The 24496-nt window shown below is 37.9% G+C and overlaps 2 protein-coding genes across 3 annotated transcripts in view; both read left to right on the forward strand.

Annotated features, from left to right (window-relative positions):
* The first annotated feature begins 5591 nt into the window (after window positions 1-5591).
* On the forward strand, window positions 5592-11577 carry LOC139084889 (uncharacterized). Its single transcript, XM_070630313.1, has 2 exons — window positions 5592-5689; window positions 10692-11577. Exons 1-2 carry the CDS (start codon window positions 5592-5594, stop codon window positions 11575-11577), a joined length of 984 nt encoding a protein of 327 aa, XP_070486414.1.
* ROCK1 (Rho associated coiled-coil containing protein kinase 1) overlaps window positions 10977-24496 on the forward strand; it is a 161030-nt gene continuing 147510 nt past the window's right edge. Inside the window, exon 1 of one of the 2 annotated variants that reach the window (XM_070629718.1) lies at window positions 10977-11968. In XM_070629718.1, the coding sequence (XP_070485819.1) occupies window positions 11876-11968 (93 nt within the window). In that variant the 5' untranslated portion in view covers window positions 10977-11875. The remainder of the gene's footprint in view (window positions 11969-24496) is intronic. The other variant, XM_070629719.1, reaches the window with a different exon arrangement.

Genomic DNA, 24496 nt, shown 5'->3' on the forward strand with positions numbered 1-24496 from the left:
AAAAGTTATAGTTTTATTTTTAAATTTATAATCATAAAAATGTATTCAATATTCTTTACGTTTAAAGGAAACTATTGGTAGAGTAAAAACAAGAAGGCTTTATTTCAAAATCCAAATCATTGAAGAGATAAAAAGAATAATAAGCTCAAGGTTATATAGCAAAATATAGAAAGCAAAGACAATGACTAAGTAGAAATTTTTAAAAAGAAAGAACAAAAACCATGGTACCTATGAGCCCTTCTTGAAAAAAAAATTATTGAATGAAGAAATCATTTAAAAAAAAGAAGAATTAAAATAAATAACTCAGAGGGACTTATGCACAAAAGTATTCACTGCAGTGTTCTTTTTAGTAATAGCAAAAGATTGTAATTAACTTGAATGTCCATTGATAGGGTACTGGTTAAATAAATTGTTGTGCATGCAAAAAAGTGAACTACTCTGTAGCTGTTAAAAAGATTGAGACAGTTTTGTATTTACTGATATGGAAGAATTTTTAAGATGTATTTTATAACAGGGAAAAAAAGCATGGTTGAGAAAAATTTATATACAAAATATGAATGATTGTTCACCTATGGAAAGAATGCAAGAAACTGAACAAACTTTGCCTTTTACGTAAGGAACTAAGTGGCTTGTAGACAGAGGCGGGAGGAAGAATTACTTTGCATTGTATACCATATTGTATCTTTTGGATTTATGTGTCATATGCACATATTAACTGTTCAAAAAATAATGATGTTAAACTTACAGAATATAGATTGAAATGAGATACTTCTCGACTTCTGTCAGTACATAAATTCACTGTATGCATATGATGCTGAAGTTGCTATAGTTGGTTTATGTGCAGGGAGAAGTAGAAAATGTCAATTTATGGACACAGGAAAAAGAGTAAAATAGACCCACAAGAAGCAGAGATGAGAACCATTGAGGCCTGGAAACACTCAGAGAGTACCCTTGGTTCATCAGAGCTTCTCAAGTCCTGGTTTCAGTCCCTCTTTTTTTTTTTTTTTTTTTTTTTTAAAGATTTTATTTTTTCCTTTTTCTCCCCAAAGCCCCCCGGTACATAGTTGTATATTCTTCGTTGTGGGTCCTTCTAGTTGTGGTATGTGGGACGCTGCCTCAACGTGGTTTGATGAGCAGTGTCATGTCCGCGCCCAGGATTCGAACCAACGAAACACTGGGCCGCCTGCAGCAGAGCGCGCGAACTTAACCACTCGGCCACGGGGCCAGCCCCTGGTTTCAGTCCCTCTTGATGCCCAGTTATGGTTTCTGCTTTTGCTTCAATTGGCTTCAAATGGTTTCTATTTCCTGTAGCAACCTCAACAAAATCTCTAAAACTTTTGCAATACAGTTATAAATACAGATAGAAAAATCCTAAATAAACTATTAGAAAATAGAATTCATTGCATGTTAGCATGAGTGTGTGTGTGTGTGTGTGTGTATCTCTGGGACTACAAGTGTAACAATATTTATTTATTTATATTATTTTTATTTATTTTAAAATTTATTTATGAACTTTATTTATAGGATACATATATCAACCATTAGCTTAAGTAAAATAAAAGCTATAAAATAACCTCAACATACACCAAAGAAAGCACCTGATAAAATATGAAACGCATTCCCAAGAAAGTTTCAAAAACAGATTGGATAAGTGATTCTAGATGTGACTCTGACATAGTTTTAACTACAGCGAGAACATTACGCTATTTCAGTTCTGTTTGCAATCTGATTACTTCAGGAGAAAGTTTCAGTTTGGTGCACTAGTATCTATCTTTAACACTTCTCTAGCACTTGATAATGTCCTTCTTTTTTTTTAATAAGAAAGAATTGGCATTATGCTTAGAGCCCTAAGCAAGCAACAGTAAGTAAACAAAAGTTTATAACATTGTTTTATGTTATTTTATTTATTTTTATGGTTACCTTCCACTTATGGGAAGTAATTCTGTCTTCCATCTCCTACAGTGATATAAGGTTTCCTTTTAAACTAAATTTACATTTAAAAAGTGACACAATTTAAGAAAAATGTTAATTAAATAAAAGCATATGTTATAGAATATAATGAAGTTAGTATTTGATAGACATCAATATATCGGTGAATACAATGATACTGTCTTAACATGATACAGGGTGTTTATGTTAATCAAAAGTTAACATTATGCTTAAAGATGAATTACCTCTGTGGAAAACTGGCAAAGGATAAGTATGCCTGTTATCTACCTCTATTGCTCTGGCTAAGACACTGAGACCTGAAAGAGATGGGAGGAATGATTACCAGTGAGAAAGGAACCAAATCATCATTATTTAGAAATGAGTGATATCTTATCAAATTTAAGATTTGCCCTTTAACATATTTAACCTCTCCAAAATTGAGATACATCTCAGAATCAATGATTTGTCATAGTTTGTTTCTCCCCTTTTGTTGTTATGTAAAATAATTATGTAATTTATAATTGCTGATGTCTTACACACAATGAAATACGACAGTTATCAATATATATTTAAGAATTTCAAAACACGTAAGAAAATTTTATAGACCCAATAGCAGTTCAGCAAAATGGCTGGGTAAAAGATGCTAAATACATCATAATCAACAATACTTGTTTATATCAGTAATCCTAAAATAATCAAAATAAAGATCCTATTCAGGAGAGCAATGAAAATTTTAGAATACCCAGAAATAATCTCAGTGAACAGTATGTGTGGCTTAGGTGAAAAAAAATCTATAAAATTTCGTCAAGAAATATTTTTAAATTTTTGAATAAAAGTCACCGAATTTTTATTGGGAAGATGGAATATCATAAAGATTTTCTTTCCAAATTGTTTTAAATTTAAAATATTTTCAGTTAAAATGGCAATAGAATGGAGAGTAGAGTGAGGAGGTACTTGAAAAGTTATTCTAAAAATCGTATGTAAGAATAACTAGTTAAAACAGCTTAGGAATTTCTTTTAAAAGAAAAGTAACAGCGGAGGACTAGCTTTTCTGGGCTATTAAAACACACCACAGGGGCTGGCTCTGTGCCCTAGTGGTTAAGTTCAGCGTGCTCCACTTCAACAGCCCGGGTTCAGTCCCTGGGTGTGGACCTATTCCACTGGTCAGCAGCCGTAGTGTGGCAGCGACCCTTATGCAAAACAGAGGAAGATTGGCACAGATGTTAGCTCAGGGTGAATCTTCCCCCACTAAACAAAACAAAACATAAAACAACAATAGAAACCACATAACTATAGTTATATTATTATGCAAGTAGAATAAATAGATCTACAAGGGAACACAATGGTTCAAGAATAAATATAATTACATATATAATTAACACATGATAATGAAAGTAACAATCCATAAGGCAAGACAAGCTTATTTAACAAATGGTGTTAATAGAATTGTTTAGCAATTTGAGATTCTAACTTTCTTTGATATATCCAAATATATTTCAATTGGAAGTAAAAACAAAATATTAAAAAACCAAGCTGTAGCAGAGGAGGGGAGGAAGAAATAAAAGTATATATGACAAGGTTTTGGAAGGTGGAAGGACTTTTAAATATAAAAATAGTAAAAGAAATTCTTTAAAAAGTCACAGATTTGACAGAATTTTTAAAAAGTAAAGATTTTGGTTGTCAAAAATACATTCAAATTTAAAATAAACAAAAAATTGGTAAAAATTTTCAATTATAAAACAAAGTTTAGTATCCTTACAACAGATTTATATATATAAATATATATATATATGTTCATGCAAATCAATAAGAAAAATTCTAAGACCCAACTGATGAATAGGCACAGATCATAAATTAATTCATAGCAAAAAAAAGCAACTAGTTAACAAACATATGGCGAAATATTCAACCTCATAGTATAACCAAAGATATGCAAATTAATACAACAAAGAGCTAAGATATTAATAACAACATATCCAGTGCCAAGGAGAGAACCATAAAAAGGCACGTAAACATTAACAGTGGGAATGTAAACTTGTGTTACTATTGAAACCAGTGAACGAGTTAGCCATTAATGATTAGGGAGCTAGTAACTAAAGTGGTTTTTTTTTTATAACTATTAATTACAGCTTTTAGTTGTTTGCCCACCATTGTTAACTGTGCTGCTTAGGCAATATATTATCCAACTCCCACCAGGTTCCTATAGATTACATCTCCCTGGCACCTGGGTCACCATGGTAATGCATGTTTGAACTATTTTTCAGGAATTAGGACCCCCTGTTTGATTCAGGCGGGTTAAGACCACCAACCCATCAACTGGGCCTGCATGAGTGACCAATTGGTGAACTCCTGACGTCAGGGAGCTAAAAACTCCCTCCTTAGATCATGCCTATGCCACCATTTTGTAAACATGAGTCCTGTGAGGAGCCATGAAGCTTGACTATGCCTGCGCAGATCATCAAAATACCTCACTCCTTGCCTGCAATCATCTATGCCCACACTTCAGAACACCTTGTCCCCTTACCCCATACTATCCTTAAGTCTCCATTTTTGGGGAGGCAGAGCTGAGATTTGTTCTCCTGTCTTCTTGCTTGGCTGCCTTGCGATTAACCCTTTCTCTTTGCAAACTCATCATTTTGGTGATTGGTTTTCTGTGCAATGGGCAAAATAAACCTCGTTTGGTTACACTATTTTGAAAAACAATTTGGGAAAATATATCAAAAGTGTTTACAATACTTCGACCCACTTCTGAGAATCATTTCTAAGGAAACAATTCTAAATTAAGAAAAACTTTATGTACGAAGATGTTTATAGTAGCACTATTTATAGGATGAACAGAGTAATGGTTAAATAAACTATGGTAAATTTCTGGAATGGAATATTATGCAGGTATTAAAAGTTATGTTTAAGGTAAATATGCTTACAAGATTTTGTATAAGCTGAAAAAAGTATACAAGAATTGAATATACAGCATGTAAAAGAAACAAACTTTTGCAGGGCGTAAAAAGATTAAAAGAAAAACTCCAGAAATATCAATAAAGATTGTAATCTAGTGGTGGGAATATGGGTGGTTTTTGTCCTCTGTCTTACTTTTCCATATTTTCCAAAAATTTTACAATAAGCATGTACTATTTTTATAATGAAAAGAAAAACATGAATATTGCTTTTAAAGTCCTAGTGTATGCCCTAGGGAATGAAGTAGCAATGACAAGAACACATAAACAAAACAAATGTATGAATTCAACTAGCAGAGTATTTACACTGTATGTGAATAAAAAGGGGTCAAGTGCACAAAGTGTCATGGATATGAAGAAAGAGTACATAGATCGTGTATGAGTAATATTTCTATGTTGATGGGTAGGTATGAGGAATCAGTGCCTCTCTTCCAGTTAAAGTCTAGAGATTTTAGGGAAGTTGTGATGTTTCGGGAGGTATTTAAATGATGGAAGGGAGGGAAACATGGTAAAATGTCAGAAACAGACATTTTTCTGTTTCCAGGTGTTTTGGAATGGAAGTCTTAAAGTTGGGACTGAGATAAGTGATAAAAGTTGTGAAGAATAAAAAAGGGAAGTAGATATTGGGTGAAGAGCAGGTCACTGCCAAAAAAGGCAATTCACTAATGTAAAGGCCCTAAAGAGGAAGACGTAAGAACCTAAAAAGCAATGCGTCAGAAAGTACACTTAGCCTTGGGACTCAGTGGAGTGGTGCTGGGTAGGAGGGGGAAATCTGGACAGAAGGCTGTTGCAAAAAACGAGAAAGAGTATGTGACCAACTCTGTGTATCTGTTCGTATCTTCTTGATCTGGGTTTCCCTCTCTTACTATGGTCACAAACCCCCTATCTCAGGGTGTTCACAAACATAACAGTCCCACCCTTGGAATAAATTGCAATATCAGTCATTTGCATGCTTGGGCATGTGAGTGTGGTAACAGATGCCCAAGATGCCCAAGCTGGCAACGGCATAAATCAAGAAGTCAGTAATTGTTTTTTTTTTTTTGAGGAAGATTAGCCCTGAGCTAACATCTGCTGCTAATCTTCCTCTTTTTGCTGAGGAAGACTGGCCCTGAGCTAACATTCATGCCCATCTTCCTCTACTTTATATATGGGACGCCTGCCACAGCGTGGCTTCACAAGCAGTGCACATGTCCACAACTGGGATCCGAACTGGCGAACTCCAGGCCACCGAAGCAGAATGTGCGAACTTAACTGCTGTGCCAGCAGACCAGCCCAGTAATTGTTTTATAGGAATCTGTTTCCCTCTATTTCTCCATTCTGTTTCTAGGGTCAATGCAAGTATTTTTGCAGTTGAATGGAATAGCAGCTTCTAAGAAATAAAAAACAGATGTTAAAGGAAAGCATTCCAGGGTGAGTCAGGAGAAGGCCTCTGTGCTCACAGCCTGCCTTACACTTTTCCTTGCCGTAATCTTGATAGATGCCCACACTCCCAACTCTGCCTAGGCAGACCTAGAAAAATATGTACATATTAACTACTTTAGGGTAAGAATTAATTATATAAAACCAACCTCTTAAAACAGAACTGAACCTAAATTTTCACAACTTTCTGTTTACTAAAGTTGTTCAGAATCAAGTGAAGTTGTCCTATGTTAAAAAAAAATTTAATGCCCTTTTGGAAAGTTATATTGAACATAATAAGTATAACATTTTCTTGGAAATATTAGCTAAAGTTTCTATAGGAACTTATCCACATCACATTCTTAACACATTTGTGATATGCATTTCTTTTTCCTTCTTCTCCCCAAAGCCCCCCAGTACAGAGTTGTATATTTTAGTTATGGGTCCTTCTAGTTGTGGCACACAGGATACCGCCTCAGCGTGGCTTGATGAGCAGTGCTAGGTCTGTGCCCAGGATCTGAACTGGTGAAACCCTGGGCCGCTGAAGTGAAGCACTTCACCACTCAGCCATGCGGCCAGCCCCTGTGATATGCATTCTTGAAATTACATGCAATTTGTGGCACTGAATTATAATTGATATGCAATTTACAGTATGTACCTGAATTTTTGGTATATTTTTTAGGCAGAATAGACATGATTATACACTAACTTGAGAAAATATAAAAATACAGGTAAAAATATGTTTATATGGGAATATGATAACTTCATAATAATTTTTAAAATCTGGAAGCATTTCTTCACTTGTTTAAAAAGATCTTACATTTACTTTGCAAAAAGGTTTTGTTGAAGTAAAGACTGTAAACAGCAGTTAATTTGTCATTCCTTTACAATGCTCCATGTGGACAGTTTCCCTGTATAGTAGGCAATATTAAAAAATATAAAAATTATTCCCAATATATATCTATATACATATTTAACTATGACTAATTCCTTTCCTGAAATCTAACTGTTTTGGTTACTTATTGCTGAGAAACTACCCCAAAACTTAGTGGCTCAAAGGAATAACCATTTTATTATTTGTTCATGATTCTGCTGTGTGGGCCGTGCTTGGAGGGATTAGCTTGTCTGTTCCATGTGGTATCATCTGGGGCATTTCAAATGGCTAGGGGCTGCTTGAGTGGCTCAGCCTGGCGGCCTGGGTCCTAAGTCTGGTGGCTCCATTCTCAAGGTTTGCTGAATTCCTCAGTTGTTCTCCATGTGATGTCTTCCTGCCATTAGCTAGCTTGGGTTTCCTCACACCATGGTGATCTCAGTTTAGTTGGACTTCCCAGAGCACTAAACTGTTAGTTGCCAGGCAAACTCTCCAAGTTTAGGCCTCATCCTGGCGCAGAGCCATTTTGCTGCATTCTCTTGGTTAGAGCAGGTCAAGGCCCCAGCCTAGATTCAGTGTGGGAGGCACTCCATCAGGGCATGAATACTGGGAGACATGGTTCACTGGGGGCCATCTTTGGAGGCTAGCTACCACATCACTGTTTATGAAAGAAATTCCATAAACATTAAACTGAGTCTATTTCCAACCAAATAACCAAAAGGAATGCTAACTTAATTGCCTTTCACTATACACAAGTCTACACCCAAATCTTTCTGATTTTTCCATGATCTCTCCCAAATATGCCTCATTCAAATTCTTTCAGCACTGCAGTCTCTTCATTAGGTCCTAGCATGGGTCTCATCTTAATTAAATGTTTCCAGATGTTTGAATTTAAAAAACCAGAAAAATTGGGGCCGTCCCCCTGGCCCAGTGGTTAAGTTCACACGCTCCGCTTTGGCGGCCTGGGGTTTGCTGGTTCAGATCCTGGGTGCAGACTTACGTACCACTTATCAAGCCATGCTGAGGGCAGCATCCCACATAGAAGAACTAGAGTGACCTACAACTAGGATACACAACTATGTACTGCGGCTTTGGGGAGAAAAGGGAAAAAAAAGGAAGATTGGCAAAAGATGTTAGCTCAGGGCCAATCTTCCTCACCAAAAAAAAAAAAAAAAGAAGAAGAAGAAGACCTAAAAAAAACCCAGAAAAATTAAGATATAACTAACCAAACTATATATTTGCATAGAGCTTCCAACTTTGTAACTTTTTACTTTCCAAGTAATAACACTAAAACCTGTACCATTTACTATTCCTCTTGTTTCTTGAAGGAAAGTATATTTAATCTTTTAAAAAAGTAGTAAAGAGAATTTCAGACTGAAGGACAGTCTTAAATTAGACCTGCTTACTTTATGAAAACATATAGTAAGGTTTTTATCTTTCTCATTTTGCTCTAGGTCAGGAAAACTCCACGAAGAACTGCCACTGGTTCTTGGACCCAGTGTTTGGGAACCTATAGCCAAGCCACTGTTATTGAATATCGTCAAGGTCTTTTTATTTTGAACCTTGCTAAAATCATTTCACATCTTTCCCTAGGGACTGTAATCATACTGATCACATTGCAAATTTTATAATTTCCTCTTTTACATAGAATCATTTAAATCTGTGCTAATGTAAATAATACAATCGTAAAGTACTTGTTATTGTATTAGCATCGGATAGCATTAGCATACTCAGCAGTTAAAAGTGGGGACTCTGGAGTCAGACCGCCTCCGTTCCAATCTGGATCTGTCATGACCTTGAGCAAATAAAGTATCTTTCTGTACCTCAGTTTCCCTATCTATTATGTAGGTATAATCATAGCCGAGTTCTTTTGAAGTTTTAATGAGATACTAATTATAAAGTGCATAGAATATTTCTTTAGCATACAGTAAGCACTAAGTATGTATAATTAATATTATATTGTTATATTTATACATGATATCAATATTTTGCAATTTCACTTAGGATCTTAATATATACTTTAAAGGGTGATCTCAAATATCCACAATGCTTTTGAAGAGATTAGTCACAATTAGATAACAGAATTTTAAAGTTGGAAAGGAAATTTAATGTCATAGGATTCTATCCTATTAGAAGTGAGGAATCTTTTATTTTTTAAAAAAAGACATCAATGCAAAGTCCACCTAGCTTATGGTAAAAGACAACTAGTAGGGGGTTACAATCATCAGATTAGCCTTGTAGATAAGTAAAATATATAGGCCCCACTTATATTTCTAGTAGATTTGCCAGATTGGTTTTCAGTCCCACTTACATTTATCAGTGCCACTCGTATTATCTTAGCTACCTGCACTTTTTCATGTGTCCAAATGGAAAGCAACATAATGCTCACAGTTCTCTGAGAAACAACAAAATTCCTAAGAATACCTAAAAATGGTAATAAAAATGGACAAGCATGGTTTACGAAATTTATTTTAAGGCAACTGCCAGATTTATTTTAAGCCCTTTGCTTAAAAATAAATTCAATTCACATGACTGGCTTAAAATACTGGAGCCAAGAAAAGTCACTGTAAAAGCATTTAACGAAATACCTGAATTTCGACTAGTTGTCATCTTTGATATGATTTTTGTGAAGACTTACTTCCTATCTTGATTTGTTCAGTGAATTTTATCTCTAAATATTGTCTAATAAAATGAAAACAGAATAGACATTTTTCAAACAATGTAACATTTTCCTAAACTCCGACTGGCAACGGAAAGTTGGTGGACGGTTCAGATGCTCTACAATGCTTTTTATGTAGAAAGACAATTGGTTTGGTTCACCTGTAGCAGTTTCCAGTGTGCGGGAAGACACTCAAGTTTTCTATTTCTACCGATGCTTAATTTGACGTATGAGCAAAACTGAAGATTGATTAGAAATGAATTAAGGTAGACTTCCTGCTGAAAGCAGCGAAGAACATTACTCTGTCAGCAGATCGAGCAGCAAGCCGTTCACTCTCTCTCACACCACAGTCGAGGAAGCAACTGAATTAGGAGGAGATGCCCATTATTTTCACGTTCTGCATTAGTTCTGGTAAAATTAGTTCTAAGTTTCAATGAACGATTTGAAATTGAGACGGCAGGATTATACATCAAGAAGAGAACTACAGTGGGAATATTAATGGTGTGGGAGAACTAGTATGAATAACTTAAAAATATTGATTTTTTTTCCCTGTGAGGTTCCTTTCTTTTCTTTTTTTTTTTTTAAACTAAATTGAGCTTGACTTCTATTGACGATATCTTCCGGAGTCAGTATTTTAATGCTCCCCTGACACACACGCTCGGTTTAGGAGGGCTGAGTACTGCATTACTTCCTAATTTTCCCATGGAATCGTAGACGGGCTAAACGTTGGGGGGTTCACGGATGGCCACCGATGAAGTACTACTGAAATCCAAACCCCGCTGATGCTAAAATGCTGGTGCCTTCCGGCGAAAAGGCATCTTGCCTAAACAAGAACCTATCTCCGACACAACAACAACAAGCACCCTCTTTTTCGTTCGAGTTCTCCGGCCGGCTGCAGCCCACAAGAAGCGGATAGGGCGAGCGCTCCAGCGCCGGCCGGACCCTCCCGGCAGCTCTGCGTGGCTCCTCAGAGCCGGCCGGGGCGAGCGCCGGGCCGCCCGCCGCGCCCCGCCGGTTCCTCTCCGCTGCCGGCCTTCTCCGCCCGCCCGCGGGGCCCCGGCGCGCCCCGCCTTCCGCCCCGCCCGGCCCGGCCCTGCGGAGGCGCCGGCGTGCGCGCTCTCGGCGCCGGGCCGGTTCCCCTTCCGAACGTCCGCGCCCCGCATGCGCAGTCCGCGCCGGCGGTCTCCGTTTGTTTGAACAGGAAGGCGGACATATTAGTCCCTCAAGGCCCCCCTCGCCCCACCCCCCCAGGCATTTGCCGTCGCGACTCGCCCTTTCCCCAGCCGGGGCCGCAGCGTCTCCCAGGAGCTCCCCCGTCAGCAGCTGCCGGGGCCGGACTCGCGTCCTCCTCCCCGCCCGCTCTCCAGCCTTTCCTCTCCTCAGTCTGCAGCGGGCACAGACCTCGCCCTGCCCCGCCGGACACCGCGACAGCAGCCCCAGCAGCCACGGGACAAAATGGGAGAGTGAGACTATTCCGCGGGGACCAGCTCTCGGCCGAGAAGGATCGGGGCGTCGGGCCGGGCCGAGTGGCGCCGGGATGCGCGGCTAGCCAGCCTACAGCGCCTCAGAGCGGAGCGGGCCGGCCCGTGGCCCAGGCGGCGGCGGCGGCAGCTGGCACGGCTCCGCGCCCGCCCTTCGCTTTCGCCTTTCCTCTTCTCCCTCCCCTGCTGCCCGGAGGAGTCTCCACCCTGCTTGTCTTTCTCTCCCCCTCCTGCCCCTCTCGGGACGGGGAACCCTCCGTGGGCGAGGCGGCTGGGGCCCGCTAGGCTGAAGCACCTCGCCGGAGCGACGAGGCTGGTGGCGACGGCGCTGTGGGCTGTCGTGAGGGGCTGCCGGGTGGGATGCGACTTTGGGCGTCCGAGCGACTGTGGGTCGCTGTTGCCCCCGGCCCGGGGTCCGGAGAGCGGAGATCCCCTCAGTGAGGGGGAGGGGGGGGACCGGGCGCACCTGGTGACCCTGAGGTTCCGGCTCCTCTGCCCCGCGGCGGAGAACCCACCGCCGGAGGAAGTTGGTTGAAACTGCTTTCCGCTGCTGGTACGAGGGTATTGTCACAGTAGCAGCAACATGTCGACTGGGGACAGTTTTGAGACTCGGTTTGAAAAAATAGACAACCTGCTGCGGGATCCCAAATCGGAAGTGAATTCGGATTGTTTGCTGGTGAGTAGCACTGTTCTCTTCTGCTTGTCTGAAGTTCTGTATGTTTTTGCCTTCCTGTTGCTTTCAGTCTAGTTATCTGCAAAAGAAAGTTTCAGGTGTGCATGATCTTGGACGGTGTTTTTCCCGAAGAATCTGGGAGGACCACTGAAATCTCATGCCGTGGCCGTCTTTATCATTGGACTGGCTCTGTCCTCGCTACTCTCTGAGCTCTTAGCGCTGACTCAGTTCATCATTACACAAAAGATACTTGTAAACGTCTGTTGCAGGCTGCATGTAAAAACGTACCGCGTCCAAGTTATTACTACGTATATAGTTTGTTGAATGGCGATCTTAGTGATATTAATCTTTCTGATCGGTTTGACAGTAATATTGGAAAGATTAATTACTTCCCATTTACAGCGATTTAGCTCCTAAGGGTTTAGTTTTTAAACTTGGAAGTGACAATGAAGGATCAGTATTGAAGAAGTGGCTTTTGAGCCAAAATGTCATAGGTAACTGGAGTCTGAAATAGGTAACTTTTGCTGGACTAATAAGTGTAAAAACCCGAGATAACTGATGATGGGTCATCACAATATTAATGCCTATTACAATATTGTTGATGACAAAAGTACTGCACAGATATTTTATCTCAACTGCCCTTTTTTGGTTGTAGTGTGCTTTGCTTTGTCACCTTTAAAACATTCTAAATAAGTTTTTATGATATGAAAGGCCAAAATCCTATTTTAAAAAATCTTTCAGTGATGGATAGCATAGACAGTTATCTGTAAATAATTGGAGTTCTTAAATTTTGTCAATTTCCCCTAATAATAATAACAATTGCAAACTCTGTGAGAGCTTCTCTTTTTACTTTGCTGAACAACTAAAAATTATATAATAATTCTATTTTAGTCCAAACAAAACTACGTGATCTCTAAAGTTGCAGGGAGTATGTATATAGATAGTAATTTATAGCCTCCTTAGAGAATTAATGTTTGATGTACACAGTATTTGGGATTAAGATTAAGTGAACAAAATAATGCCATTCAGAGAAATAATTTATTTAAAAATCTCATCTTGAGTAAGGAAAGTCATGTAGATTGTTTAAAATTAGCATGAATTTCAGTGACTCTAAATACTGTGTATGGTTTTAAATGTGTATAGTTTTACAAGAAAGTTTCTCCCCAAAGGTTTCAAAATTACTGCAGACATCCTTGACTAGGAAGTTTGAGCCTTGTGAGTTGTATCTTTGAAATGTCTCGCTGACGTTATGGATGCTCTTCATATTGGGAAACAGAAAGGAAGGTTGATGTTTAATACAATTTAAAACATTATATTGAATGAGCGAAGTGGAAGGAATTAGAACACATCTTTCTAGTGAGGATTTCTGTAACTTTTAAGAAGTCTAATTTTAATATTTATTCAATTACCATATATCTTTGTTTTACTTTGCTTTTTTGGTCTCCTTATTCCATGAAGCAGCATTACAAGGAGGGTGTAGGTAGCTTTTTTTTAGTTGTCTTCTAGCCTCTTGCCATAACTTTGGTGGGAACCTCACAGATTTATTGAAATGTGGAGGATACAAGGAAGTGTAAGTCATGTACTCTTTCCTTGAAAGTCCGGTCTATTTAGGAAAACAAGACCTAATCTCACATACATACTCAGAAACAAAGCAAAAGACTTCACAGGTTGAGAAAATATGTGATAAATTAAAAATAATTGGTATAGGTAATATATACTCTTGGATATTGAAAGAAAGAAATCACTGTCAGTTGAGAGAGCTGGAGTATGCTTTATGATGGATGGATAGGATTTAAATAGAAGGTATTCAGAGGAGTGGAGGATAACATGAATAGAGGGTGGAGACATGACTGGCTGTGACATGTTTAGGGAAACAGAAGATAGAGTTGGAAAGATAGAGGGTTACGGAGTGGAAGATTTGATTGCTAGGCTAAGGAGTTTAGATTTTCTTTAGAGTATTGTGGCTATTAAATATTTACGAAGAAGATGATTCTGGTACTGGTGTGCAGAATGGGTTGTGTGGAGACTGGAGATGGATGAGATGGGGGAGTTTAAAAAAAATTTTTGTGACAGTCCAGAAATGATTGAATCCCAAAATTGGGGCATTAGAATGGGGAAGGAAGAACTGATGGAACTTGATTGGCAGGATTGGGGAAGACAAGGGGGAATCAAAGAGAGAGAAAATAGTTAGATGATCTAAAAATTTTGAGCCTGGGTTATAGGGAGACTGATGAAAACAGCAAAGTTGGGTTTGGAAAGTCGCTTGTGAAGAATAGGCAACAGATAAATTCAATTTTAGATTTGTTGTGTTTGAGGGGATGGTGGGACAACCACAAAGAAATGACCTGTAGACAGTCGCAGATATGAAACTTGAGCTCATAGTTAAAGATAACAGTTTGGAAATCATTTGCAGAGAGTTGCAAGTTGAAACTGATAGAATGATAAAAGGGTAAAAGATGAAAGTTGAACAAAGAGGAAGTGTCAAGAAAGGCAAATCAAGGCCTTTCAGAGTTAGGACAGCGAGGTATCTTGGAGCCCAAGACTTCTAAAAGAACATTTTGAAAAAGAAAATAGTCAACCGATTTTTTCCCTCTTGTAATCTTATAAACTTGGCCCTTTTTTCTGTTTAGTTCCATAATTGTTTACTGATATTTGTTGAAATTTTATTACCATACTAATCTGAAGTTGGTAAAAATTGAATTTTTATTTGGAGACAAAATCTTTTTTCCAGTTTCGTAGTGTTTAGCAGGAATTTTCTTTGCATGATATTTTATGTTTGCTATTAAGTATTCATTCCATTCATTCTTCCCTTCAGAATGACCTATCAGGTAATTCCACCTTTTTCAGTGAGTCTGTTCTTACTCTTCCCTGTCTTGATTTTGGACATCTCACGTATTGTAGGGACAATACTTCTTTTAAATTGATTGCCTTTCTCTACTATTTTGGCCGTTGTTGATTTATTTAACTGATGCTTATTGAGTGCATCTTATCTGTCATGTGCAGCACTCAACTTCTAGGGGTTGTTTTGTAATCCCCAAAAATAAAGTTGTCAAGTTATGTTTATTCGCAACTTCCTTGACTAGATCCACTCTTCAGAAATGAAAGTTCCCAAACCTTTTGGTTTCAGAAGAGTTGGCTGGCAAATGTCTTTTAAACCACCTTACCCACAAAGCAGCTTTTTCTTTTTGAGATACTAATCATGAGTATTAGTAGTTATAAAATAATGTAGCTGGACAAAGCCCTGATAAGTGGCTATCACACCTTTTCTTGAACACATATAATTTAAGAACTGCATAAGTCCATTTTTCATATTGCAAATAAAATGCTAAAATAGTCTGCAGATACTAAGATAAGATAGTATTATGGTAACTATTTACTTGTTTTCTAGATCATCCAAATTACTCAAACTTGGTTTTCTGTAAGTCAGATTCTTTCCAGTGTCCTAATGGTTTTCTTATTGTCCATGTTATGGTTTAAAATGATTATTAAGAGCTGTTTTACTTTTCCCAACTTTTTTTTTTAACCTTAGCATCATTTGCTCTAGGGTTTGTTAATTTCTCGATAGTTTTGAGTCCTTCTGAAAACAGTAAGGGATAGAGTTTGCCTAATTTTCCAGAGGAAAAAATGTGTATGATTTGTAAATTAAAAAGAAAGAACAAAGGTGGGTGAGAGGGAAGATTAGGTATATATTTGTCTTGAAGTTTGACATACATTTCTTGAAAATGCAGTTATCTTGCCTGTAGCATGATTAGCACACTGCTTCAGGATGCCAGTTAAGAGCATGACTTTTTTCTGTTTTTTTGTAGCTGGTGGAAGTGTAGCAAAGGGTGGGTAGAATGGAGAGAAGGGAACCAGCAGTAGTTCAACAGTGCACACTGTGTTCTAATACTGCTGTCCCCTTTGTACATATTTGTTACTACCATTTTTTATTAGTCACTTTTTCAGAATGTAGAAGGCAAATGTAAATGAAGCTGTTTGTTTTGTTAGTTTTTCTTCCTTTAAATTCTTTTTTCCTCGGCTTCCTTGCCCCAGCACTTTCCCATCTTTTCCTTGTGAACTTCTTTTTCTCTCAGCCTTAATGTTGGCTTGTAATACTTATCTTTCTCTTCACTCTCTTGGAGAATTCATCCATTCTTATAGCTTCAACTATTGTCATCTCTATGTCTATGATATCCAAATCTTTATTTTTCAGTCTTTTTTCCTGGTTTTAAATCCTAAATATCTGCCTGCCTGCTAGACATCTCTATTTGGATGTCATCTTATCACTCAAATTCCTCATATTCCAAAATAAGCTTTCTCCTGTTTTGTCCTGATTTCTTCTGTTTTACTTATCTATTTTGTCATTTACACAGCTACTGTCCCTGTCACTCAACTGGAATTTTTGTTGTGAACATTAACTTTGACAATCCTCTGCCACACATTGGATTATTTCAGCAGATTCTGGCTAGCATTCCAGAGATTTTGCTGTATAAGCCCTCTGTGCATCTTGCCAGTTGAATTGATCACACTTGGGGTTATATTACTGTTGATGGAATGAAAAGACCTGAGGTCATTAAATCTTGGGCCTTGAAGCTATGTGCCTGCCAGTGTTGTTAATTTATGAGTTAATGGGTATCACCAGTATTAATTCTGTATCTGGTTAGTTTGGACCAGACTGTTTTGATGTTAATATGTTGCAAGAATTTTTTAAAAAAACAAATTACTCCATTGATTCATTCATTTAGTAAATCTTTATGTAGGGTCGAAACTTGGACTCAAACGTAGTCTCTGCCATGTATTTACTAGATGATTTTAGGTGAGTTATTTTAACCTCTTAAAGCTTGTTTCATCTTCAGGAAAGTGGGGGGGGATAATAGGACTAGGTTGTCATAAGGATTAAATAATATAGACAAAGCAGTTATCACAGCATATGGCATTTAGTAAGCATTTGTTAATTGGTAACTTATTTTTGTCATTTATAATATTCCTGTTATATGTGAGTCACTGTGCTTAGGTTGGAAGTTGATACTTATCGTCTTCTCTAAGTACACTGTAATTTATCTGGTACCTCAGGCCATGCCCGTAAATTCATAATCCAGCTGTACTTTATTGAAGTGTCCAAGCCAATTGTAACTGAAAATGAAGACGTTTAGAATGGATTCAGTAGAATGGGGAGGGGCTTTGGGAGACTGTTTATTCATTTAGTCATGATTTATAACATACCTACTTTGTGCCAAGGGTTTAGATTGATAAGAAAGGCAGTTGGAAGCTGGTTTGCAGAGATTTTAGTTGTTATCTTGCTTTCTTCCTGTGTGTATCTTTTATACTTTCAGTCTGTGTTCTGTAAATAGGCCCTCTTGCACTACAAGTACCCTGTGGGTGTATAGAGAGGTGGCTCAGAGTAACAGCTGAGACATGAATTGGGCCATTCATTAATCTCTTGAGTCAGAAATGTTTTTAATCCAGAAGAAGGAACCACATATAAAATTTTGTAATGAACAAAGAGTAAATTCTCAGTTTTAGATTAGATTTTGCATAACTGTACACTTTAGTTTTATTTCATGATTATAAGTTTTGATATTGTGTGTATATGATAAAAACTAGCGATTCCATTATATATGTAGAAAAGCCCACATATCAGGAAATATTGCATATGGCATTCTGTTGCTGGAAATAGTCCAGTACCTCTACTTCCTCATTCTCATCTCACTAAAAAAGAGGTACATTCATTTAGTTTAAGTCTAGAGCATAGCTGATGGATACCACACACGTGTATGTTCAAAAGGATGAACAGATAGTACTGCATTTCACAGTGGAAAATATTGATTTTTTAAAATATGCTATTAGCATGGTTGTAGTGAGAAGAACACTGGACTGGAAATTCAGAGCATTGGCGTATCCTTGTTTTGCTATTAACTGTGTATAACTAATAAATCTTTTTATTTATCTGGACTTCAGGTGCCCCATTTGCAGAATGAAGAGTTGGTGATGTCAACTGTATCTCTAAAAATTCTCTGGGTCTTTGTTTGTTATACTTCCATATAAACCTAAAAAGTTGTGTCATTGATTTATTACTTGAGAAATAAAATTAAAAAGTTGAATGGTGTTGGAGAGAAATATAAGAAAAGGAACTATCTTTAATAAGTGCTGTTTTTTTTTTTTTTTTTTTTTTTTTTAATTTTTTCCTTTTTCTCCCCAAAGCCCCCCGGTACATAGTTGTGTGTATTCTTCGTTGTGGGTTCTTCTAGTTGTGGCATGTGGGACGCTGCCTCAGCGTGGTCTGATGAGCAGTGCCATGTCCGCACCCAGGATTCGAACTAACGAAACACTGGGCCGCCTGCAGCGGAGCGCGCGAACTTAACCACTCGGCCACGGGGCCAGCCCCAATAAGTGCTGTTTTTGAAACTCATTCTATATGGCCTTGAAGGTCATCCTAAGCTGATTTTTAATTCTTATATTTGGCACTTATTCTTTTTTGCATTCATAATTGTAGGGGTTTGTATTTTTTGAACAGAGAAAGTAGTAATTGAATTACTAATTTGTATATCCATTAAAATGTATATACGTAGTTTACTTCTCTGATATACCTGCCCTTCTTGTTTGGGATTGCAAAATATGAGTACATTTTCATTATAGTTTCTAAACAGTTTTCATTATAGTTTCTAAACAATTAATAGGAAGTTAGATGCTCACATTAATGTCCAAAGTTTGGTGTCTCAGAGAGGTGAGAGGTTGTCTCATACCTGTGTTGTATTTTAAAAGATAAGCTAACCAGTGTCCCCTCTTTATTCCTAAGTTTATTTATTTTTACTATTTTATTTTAATTTTAGTATTATTCCCATACTTTACCTATATAATCTTTATTCTGTACTTCCTATACTGACTTCTGGCACAAAATTGAAATTTTATCTCAGATTGATCCCTGGAACTAATTTTGAAATAGTTGACCACAGTTAACTTTTCTTTTTGCTGTTATTCATTCTTTCATTCAGCAAATGTTTATTTGGTGTGTACTGTGTGCTAGGCACTCTGATTGGTAGTGAGGACACCATGGTAAGTAAAAACAAACATAGCCTGCTTTCATGGAATTTATAGTCTCAGGAAAAGGATAAATTATGAGCCGATAGGAGTGGGGTAGGCTTGAAGGGGAGGTCAGAGATAGGATCATGCCTTTCCTCTAAGGTTTGGGATATATTTAAAGACTTGTGGTAAAGTAGTCTAAGTGTATAATTTTCACATATGAGTCTGTAGATTGTCTGTATCAGATTCACTTGAAGACTTGTTAAAAATGGAATCTGGGCCTATGCCCAGACAAATAAAATCAGAATTCTTGTGGATGAGTCCTAGGATTCTGCATGAAATGTGGATTCTTAGACCCACTCAAGTTTGAAAACCATGGTTATAATGAAAAGAACATGGATTTTTGTTTTGTTTGGTAATTTTATAAATGAAAAATTTTGAACATACACAGAAGTAGGGAAAATAGTATAGTGAACTCCCATTACCCAGATTCTACAATTTTCAAAATTTTGTCACACTGGCTTCATCATTGACCCTTTTCTTGCCAAAATGTTTTATTCTAAATATTGTCATTTCACCCTTACATACTTCAGTGAGCATCTCTAAAAAAAACAAAGAACATTTTCTTGCAGTATCACAATGGCCATTATCATTAACAAAATTAAAAGCCCCCTTGTATCATTAATTCTTAGTTTATATTCACGTTTCTCTGGTTGTCTAAAACAGTGTCTTTTTTACAGTTGCTTAATTAGAATCTGGATCCAAACAAAGTTCACGTGTTACTTTTGTTTGTTAGGTCTTTTGAGTCTCTTTTTAATGTAGAGCCGTCTTTTCCCTTATCTTTTGTACCCCCCATCCCCACCCGACCTCATTGTCTTGTTGAAAAAACTAGGTCATTGGTATTGTAGAATGTTTCACATTCTGGGTTTTTCTTTTTGTTTCCTTGTGATGTCATTTACCTTTCTCCTGTATCTTCCATATTTCCAGTAATTAGTTTGATATAAAGCTTGGTTTAATTATTTCAAGTTTTTTTTTTTTTGAGAAAGATTAGCCCTGAGCCAACATCTGCAGCTAATCCTCCTCTTTTTGCTGAGGAAGACTGGCCCTGAGCCAACATCCATGCCCATCTTCCTCTATTTTACATGCAGAACGCCTGCCACAGAATGACTTGACAAGTGGTGTGTGGGTCGGCACCTGGGATCTGAACCAGCGATTCCCCAGGCCACCGAAGCGGAACACGCCAACTTAACTGCTCTGCCACCAGGACAGCCCCTAATTATTTCAAGTTTTTAGTCAACAGTATTTCATAGATTATGTTTTCTTTTGCATCACATCAGGAGGCACATAACGTCTGGCTGGCCCACCCTTAGTGATGCTAAGGTTGATTAGTGTGTTCATGTGATGACAACATGTTAATAACTTCCTTTGTAAAATCACTCATCATCCTTTCATCTGATTTCATCTGATTTCATCTATCCATTTATGATCTTTAGCTGAATCAGTTATTTTATTAAGGATAGCAAAATAATGATTTTCTAAATCTGTCATTCCTTTCACATTTATTAACTGTAGTTCCTTTTTTTTTTTTGAGGAAGATTAGCCCTGAGCTAACATCTGCTGCCAATCCTCCTCTTTTTGCTGAGGAAGACTGGCCCTGAGCTCACATCTCTGCCCATCTTCCTCTACTTTATATGTGGGACACCTACCACAGCATGGCTTGCCAAGCGGTCCCATGTCTGCACCTGGCATCGGAACTGGCAAACCCCAGGCCGCTGAAGGGGAACGTGTGAACTTAACCACTGCACCACTGGGCCAGCCCCTCTTAACTATAATTCTTGAGTTGAGAACTTAAGAATTTAAGATCATTTACTCATAATCTGTAGGGCTGTTTGCTTACTGTGAAATACAGTTCATAAAATACAGGATGAGTGCTTCACTGTTTCTCTTTAATAGCCACTTTTCAGAGTAAAGTATTTTGGAACCTTAGTGTGGTAGACATGGCACAAACTGGGTATTTGAAGGAAGTTTCAGAAAGGGACTGTTTCCAAAGGTATAGAAAATATTAAGGAAATCACTAGGCATAGTGCAGTACCCTGGGGCTAGTAACAGTAGGAAAGAGAGCTGCTATCACCTCTAGGCCTGAAGGGACAAGGAAAGAGCAATTGGGGAGGGTAGCTCTATGGAGAGGGCTGTCTGACAGGGGCTGTGGTTTTAATTAGAGAGAAGCATGTTGATCTGGCAGTAAGGGAATCGGGAATATACCCCCTCCCCTTTATTGGTCACCCACCCTACTGTCTCCTATTGTGGTCTCCCACTGCCTGAAAAGCTAGTATGCAAAAGAACTCATTGATCCAGTCCATGCGGATCAGCAAGCAAGATATACCCAGCATTTATTTATGTAGTTCTCTGTTTTTGTTTTGTTTTTTATTTTTGGCATCATTATGGAAACCATTTTAAAAATATATTTGATGTATTTCAGTCAATTTTTGTCATCTTTGCTGACTTTGACTGGTTTAGGAAGCTCTTTTAAAGATTTTATTTTTCCTTTTTCTCCCAAAGCCCCCCGGTACATAGTTGTGTATTTTTCAATTGTGGGTCCTTCCAGTTGCGGCATGTGGGATGCCACCTCAGCGTGGCTTGATGAACGGTGCCATGTCCGCGCCCAGGATTTGAACAGGTGAAACACTGGACCACCAAAGTGGAGCTCGTGAACTTAACCACTCGGCCCCAGGACCAGCCCCTGAGGAACCTCTTTACATTGGTTCCCATTTTATTTGTATATGACCCTAATAGTCTTTGATAGAGCTTCTTGTTTTTTGGTGTAATAAGATGGCTAGGGTAATATTGTACATTCCTTACCCCAGACTTGGAAATCAGCCATTGTTTTCCTTTTAGTGAGGAATGATGTTCTGAGACCACAGTCTGCTACTGGGTTGAGTTTGCTTCTTGTCCTTGTTTAATGAATAGAGCTATGAAATTTTATTTTTGAAAAGAAGAATAAATACTTTATACTGATAATTCCAGTTTCTGTTTATTATCTCTTCGAGTTTGTATTTTTTTCTTTTACATGAAAAAATCTTAGTTCTAACAACACTAACAGAATTGCACATTTGATTTCCAAGAATGTGGGTATGGTATAGTAAAAGAAAAACTGAACAGGATCAGGAAAGGGTCTGAAGCACTGAATCTACTCTCTAATTGACTCTAAATTGTAAATTGAAAAATTGTGTGGCCTTGGACAGATCATATCCACCTCTGAACTTGCTTTTCTTTAGGAGTATAGTACAAAATTCACTAATTGAAACCATCTTCAAATTAATTTGTCTTTAGATGAGTTTATTTAAATTCCCAACCTTATCAGGAAATTCTGTTTTAGATATACATCTTCTATTTGTTCTCTCATTGATTGCTTAAATTTTACTGCTTCTTTAATAGGAGGACAAAGAAAATATTTCTTTGATTTTTATCATCCACCTTAAAAGTGTTTACTCATCTCATCCTCGTTGTATTTCCTCTGCTTATTTCTAGTAATCTCTGGTCATGGAGGCAGTTTAGCGAAGTGGTTAGGAGCGTGGGCTCTGAAGTCAGACTGATTTTTTTTTTTTTTTTAAAGATTTATTTTTTCCTTTTTCTCTCCAAAGCCCCCCGGTACATAGTTGTATATTCTTCGTTGTGGGTCCTTCTAGTTGTGGTATATGGGACGCTGCCTCAGCCAGGTTTGATGAGCAGTGCCATGTCCGTGCCCAGGATTCGAACCAACGAAACACTGGGCCGCCTGCAGCGGAGTGTGCGAACTTAACCACTCAGCCACGGGGCCAGCCCCTGAAGTCAGACTGATTTTGAATCCCACCCGGGTTAGCCATTTATTAGCTTTGTGATGTTGGACAAAGTTCTTAACTTTTTTAGGACGGAAACACATCATCCTCAAATAAGATTAATCATAGACTCTTAATAGGGCTGTTAGGAATATTAAATGTGATAACACATGTAGCATGCTTTGCATAGTTTCCAGCATTTAGTAAATGTTAGCTACCATTATTATCATCATTGTCATCATTATGTATCTTCATAATTTATCCTGGGAAAAAGGACTTTTGTGCTGGCCAAGTGGATTATTATCCACCTCCCCACTCTGCAAGCCAGCTTTTTATTGTGCGTTCTTGGACAAGTTATCTAACTTCTTTGAGCCTGAATATATTTAATCTGCAAATGAGAATCATGATATACTTACTTCATTGTTTTTAATTATGAGGATTAAATGAAATAATTTATATGTAGTTTCATCCTGGTGTTACAAGTTACTCCTTTTCTTACTTTACCTTTGTATTATAGATTTGATGAAGGCTCCACTGTAGTTAGAAATACTACTTGGAATCTTGGGAGAAGAGTAGAATGGGATTATTTGAAATGTTTCTTGAATCTGATCTTTGCTTTTTGTTATTGGTACCCTACCCAGGTGTGAATTTTCAGCCCAATATTCTTGCATTGGTGCAACACCCTAGCAGTTTGCTAGTATAATCTATACTATGTCTTTCTTACTCTTAACTTTAGTGCTTTTTGTCATGTGGTCTTGGCTTGCCTATTTACTTAGTCTTAATTCGTACCATTCTCCAAAATAGACTGTCTGCTCCAGGTGGATTTTCTCACTTTCTGTAGCATGTTACCTGCTCTTTCCTTTCCTCTCACAGTTCCAGGCTCTGTCTTTCTCTTCCTTTGAGTTCTCTCCTTCTTTATAGTTTAACATAAGTCACAACTGTTTTGTACTGTTATTTTCTTTTTTGAACTCCTATGCTGTTTGTAATTGTCTCATGTTGTTTAGAACTTGATCAGAGCTATCTTGTATGAGTCTGTCTTGAGTGTTGTCTTACCTCTCTAATGAGAATTCCTTGAGGGCTTAGCATAATTCTGGACATTATTGTTCAGTTAATAGTTGTCAATTGTTGTGTATGATTATTTCCCCCACCCTCATTCTCCTGTTCCTTCTGTATGAATTAGTTAGGACTCTGTCAGTTATATGTGGTAGAACTCAACTTGAATTTTCCTAGACAAAAAGAATTTATAGACTCAGGAAAACCTGATCTCGTTAAAAGTAAAGATTTGGTTGAGCTTCAGTAAGAACTAGAATTTGGGCCTCAAATGCAAGCAAGGCTCTCTCTTTATTCTCTTACTGTTTTTCATTCTCTCTGATTGTAGACTGGTATTAGTCACTTGTGGAAAATACAACTATCCAGAGCACTGGAGCTTTATATCTTAGACTGTCAGCTTCAATCACTGACTTCAGATCTTTGAGTCTCAAATCCAGAGCTCTGGAGCAAAAGATTCATTGATTCAGCTTGGGTCAGGTGCCCACACCTCAACTCATCACTTATGATAAGGAGGGTAGGGTCACATGAGAACTATGAGAATGAGGGGGCAATTCCCAGGAAAATGTGGGCAGTGGGGCAGGGCAGCAATAACATAGATGTTCATTATACCACCCCTTCTCCCTTCCCTCTTTTCTATTACCTTGGATAAGTCACTTAAACTCTCTTC

The sequence above is a fragment of the Equus przewalskii genome, chromosome 7, assembly GCF_037783145.1.
Source record: "Equus przewalskii isolate Varuska chromosome 7, EquPr2, whole genome shotgun sequence".
Taxonomy (NCBI): domain Eukaryota; kingdom Metazoa; phylum Chordata; class Mammalia; order Perissodactyla; family Equidae; genus Equus; species Equus przewalskii.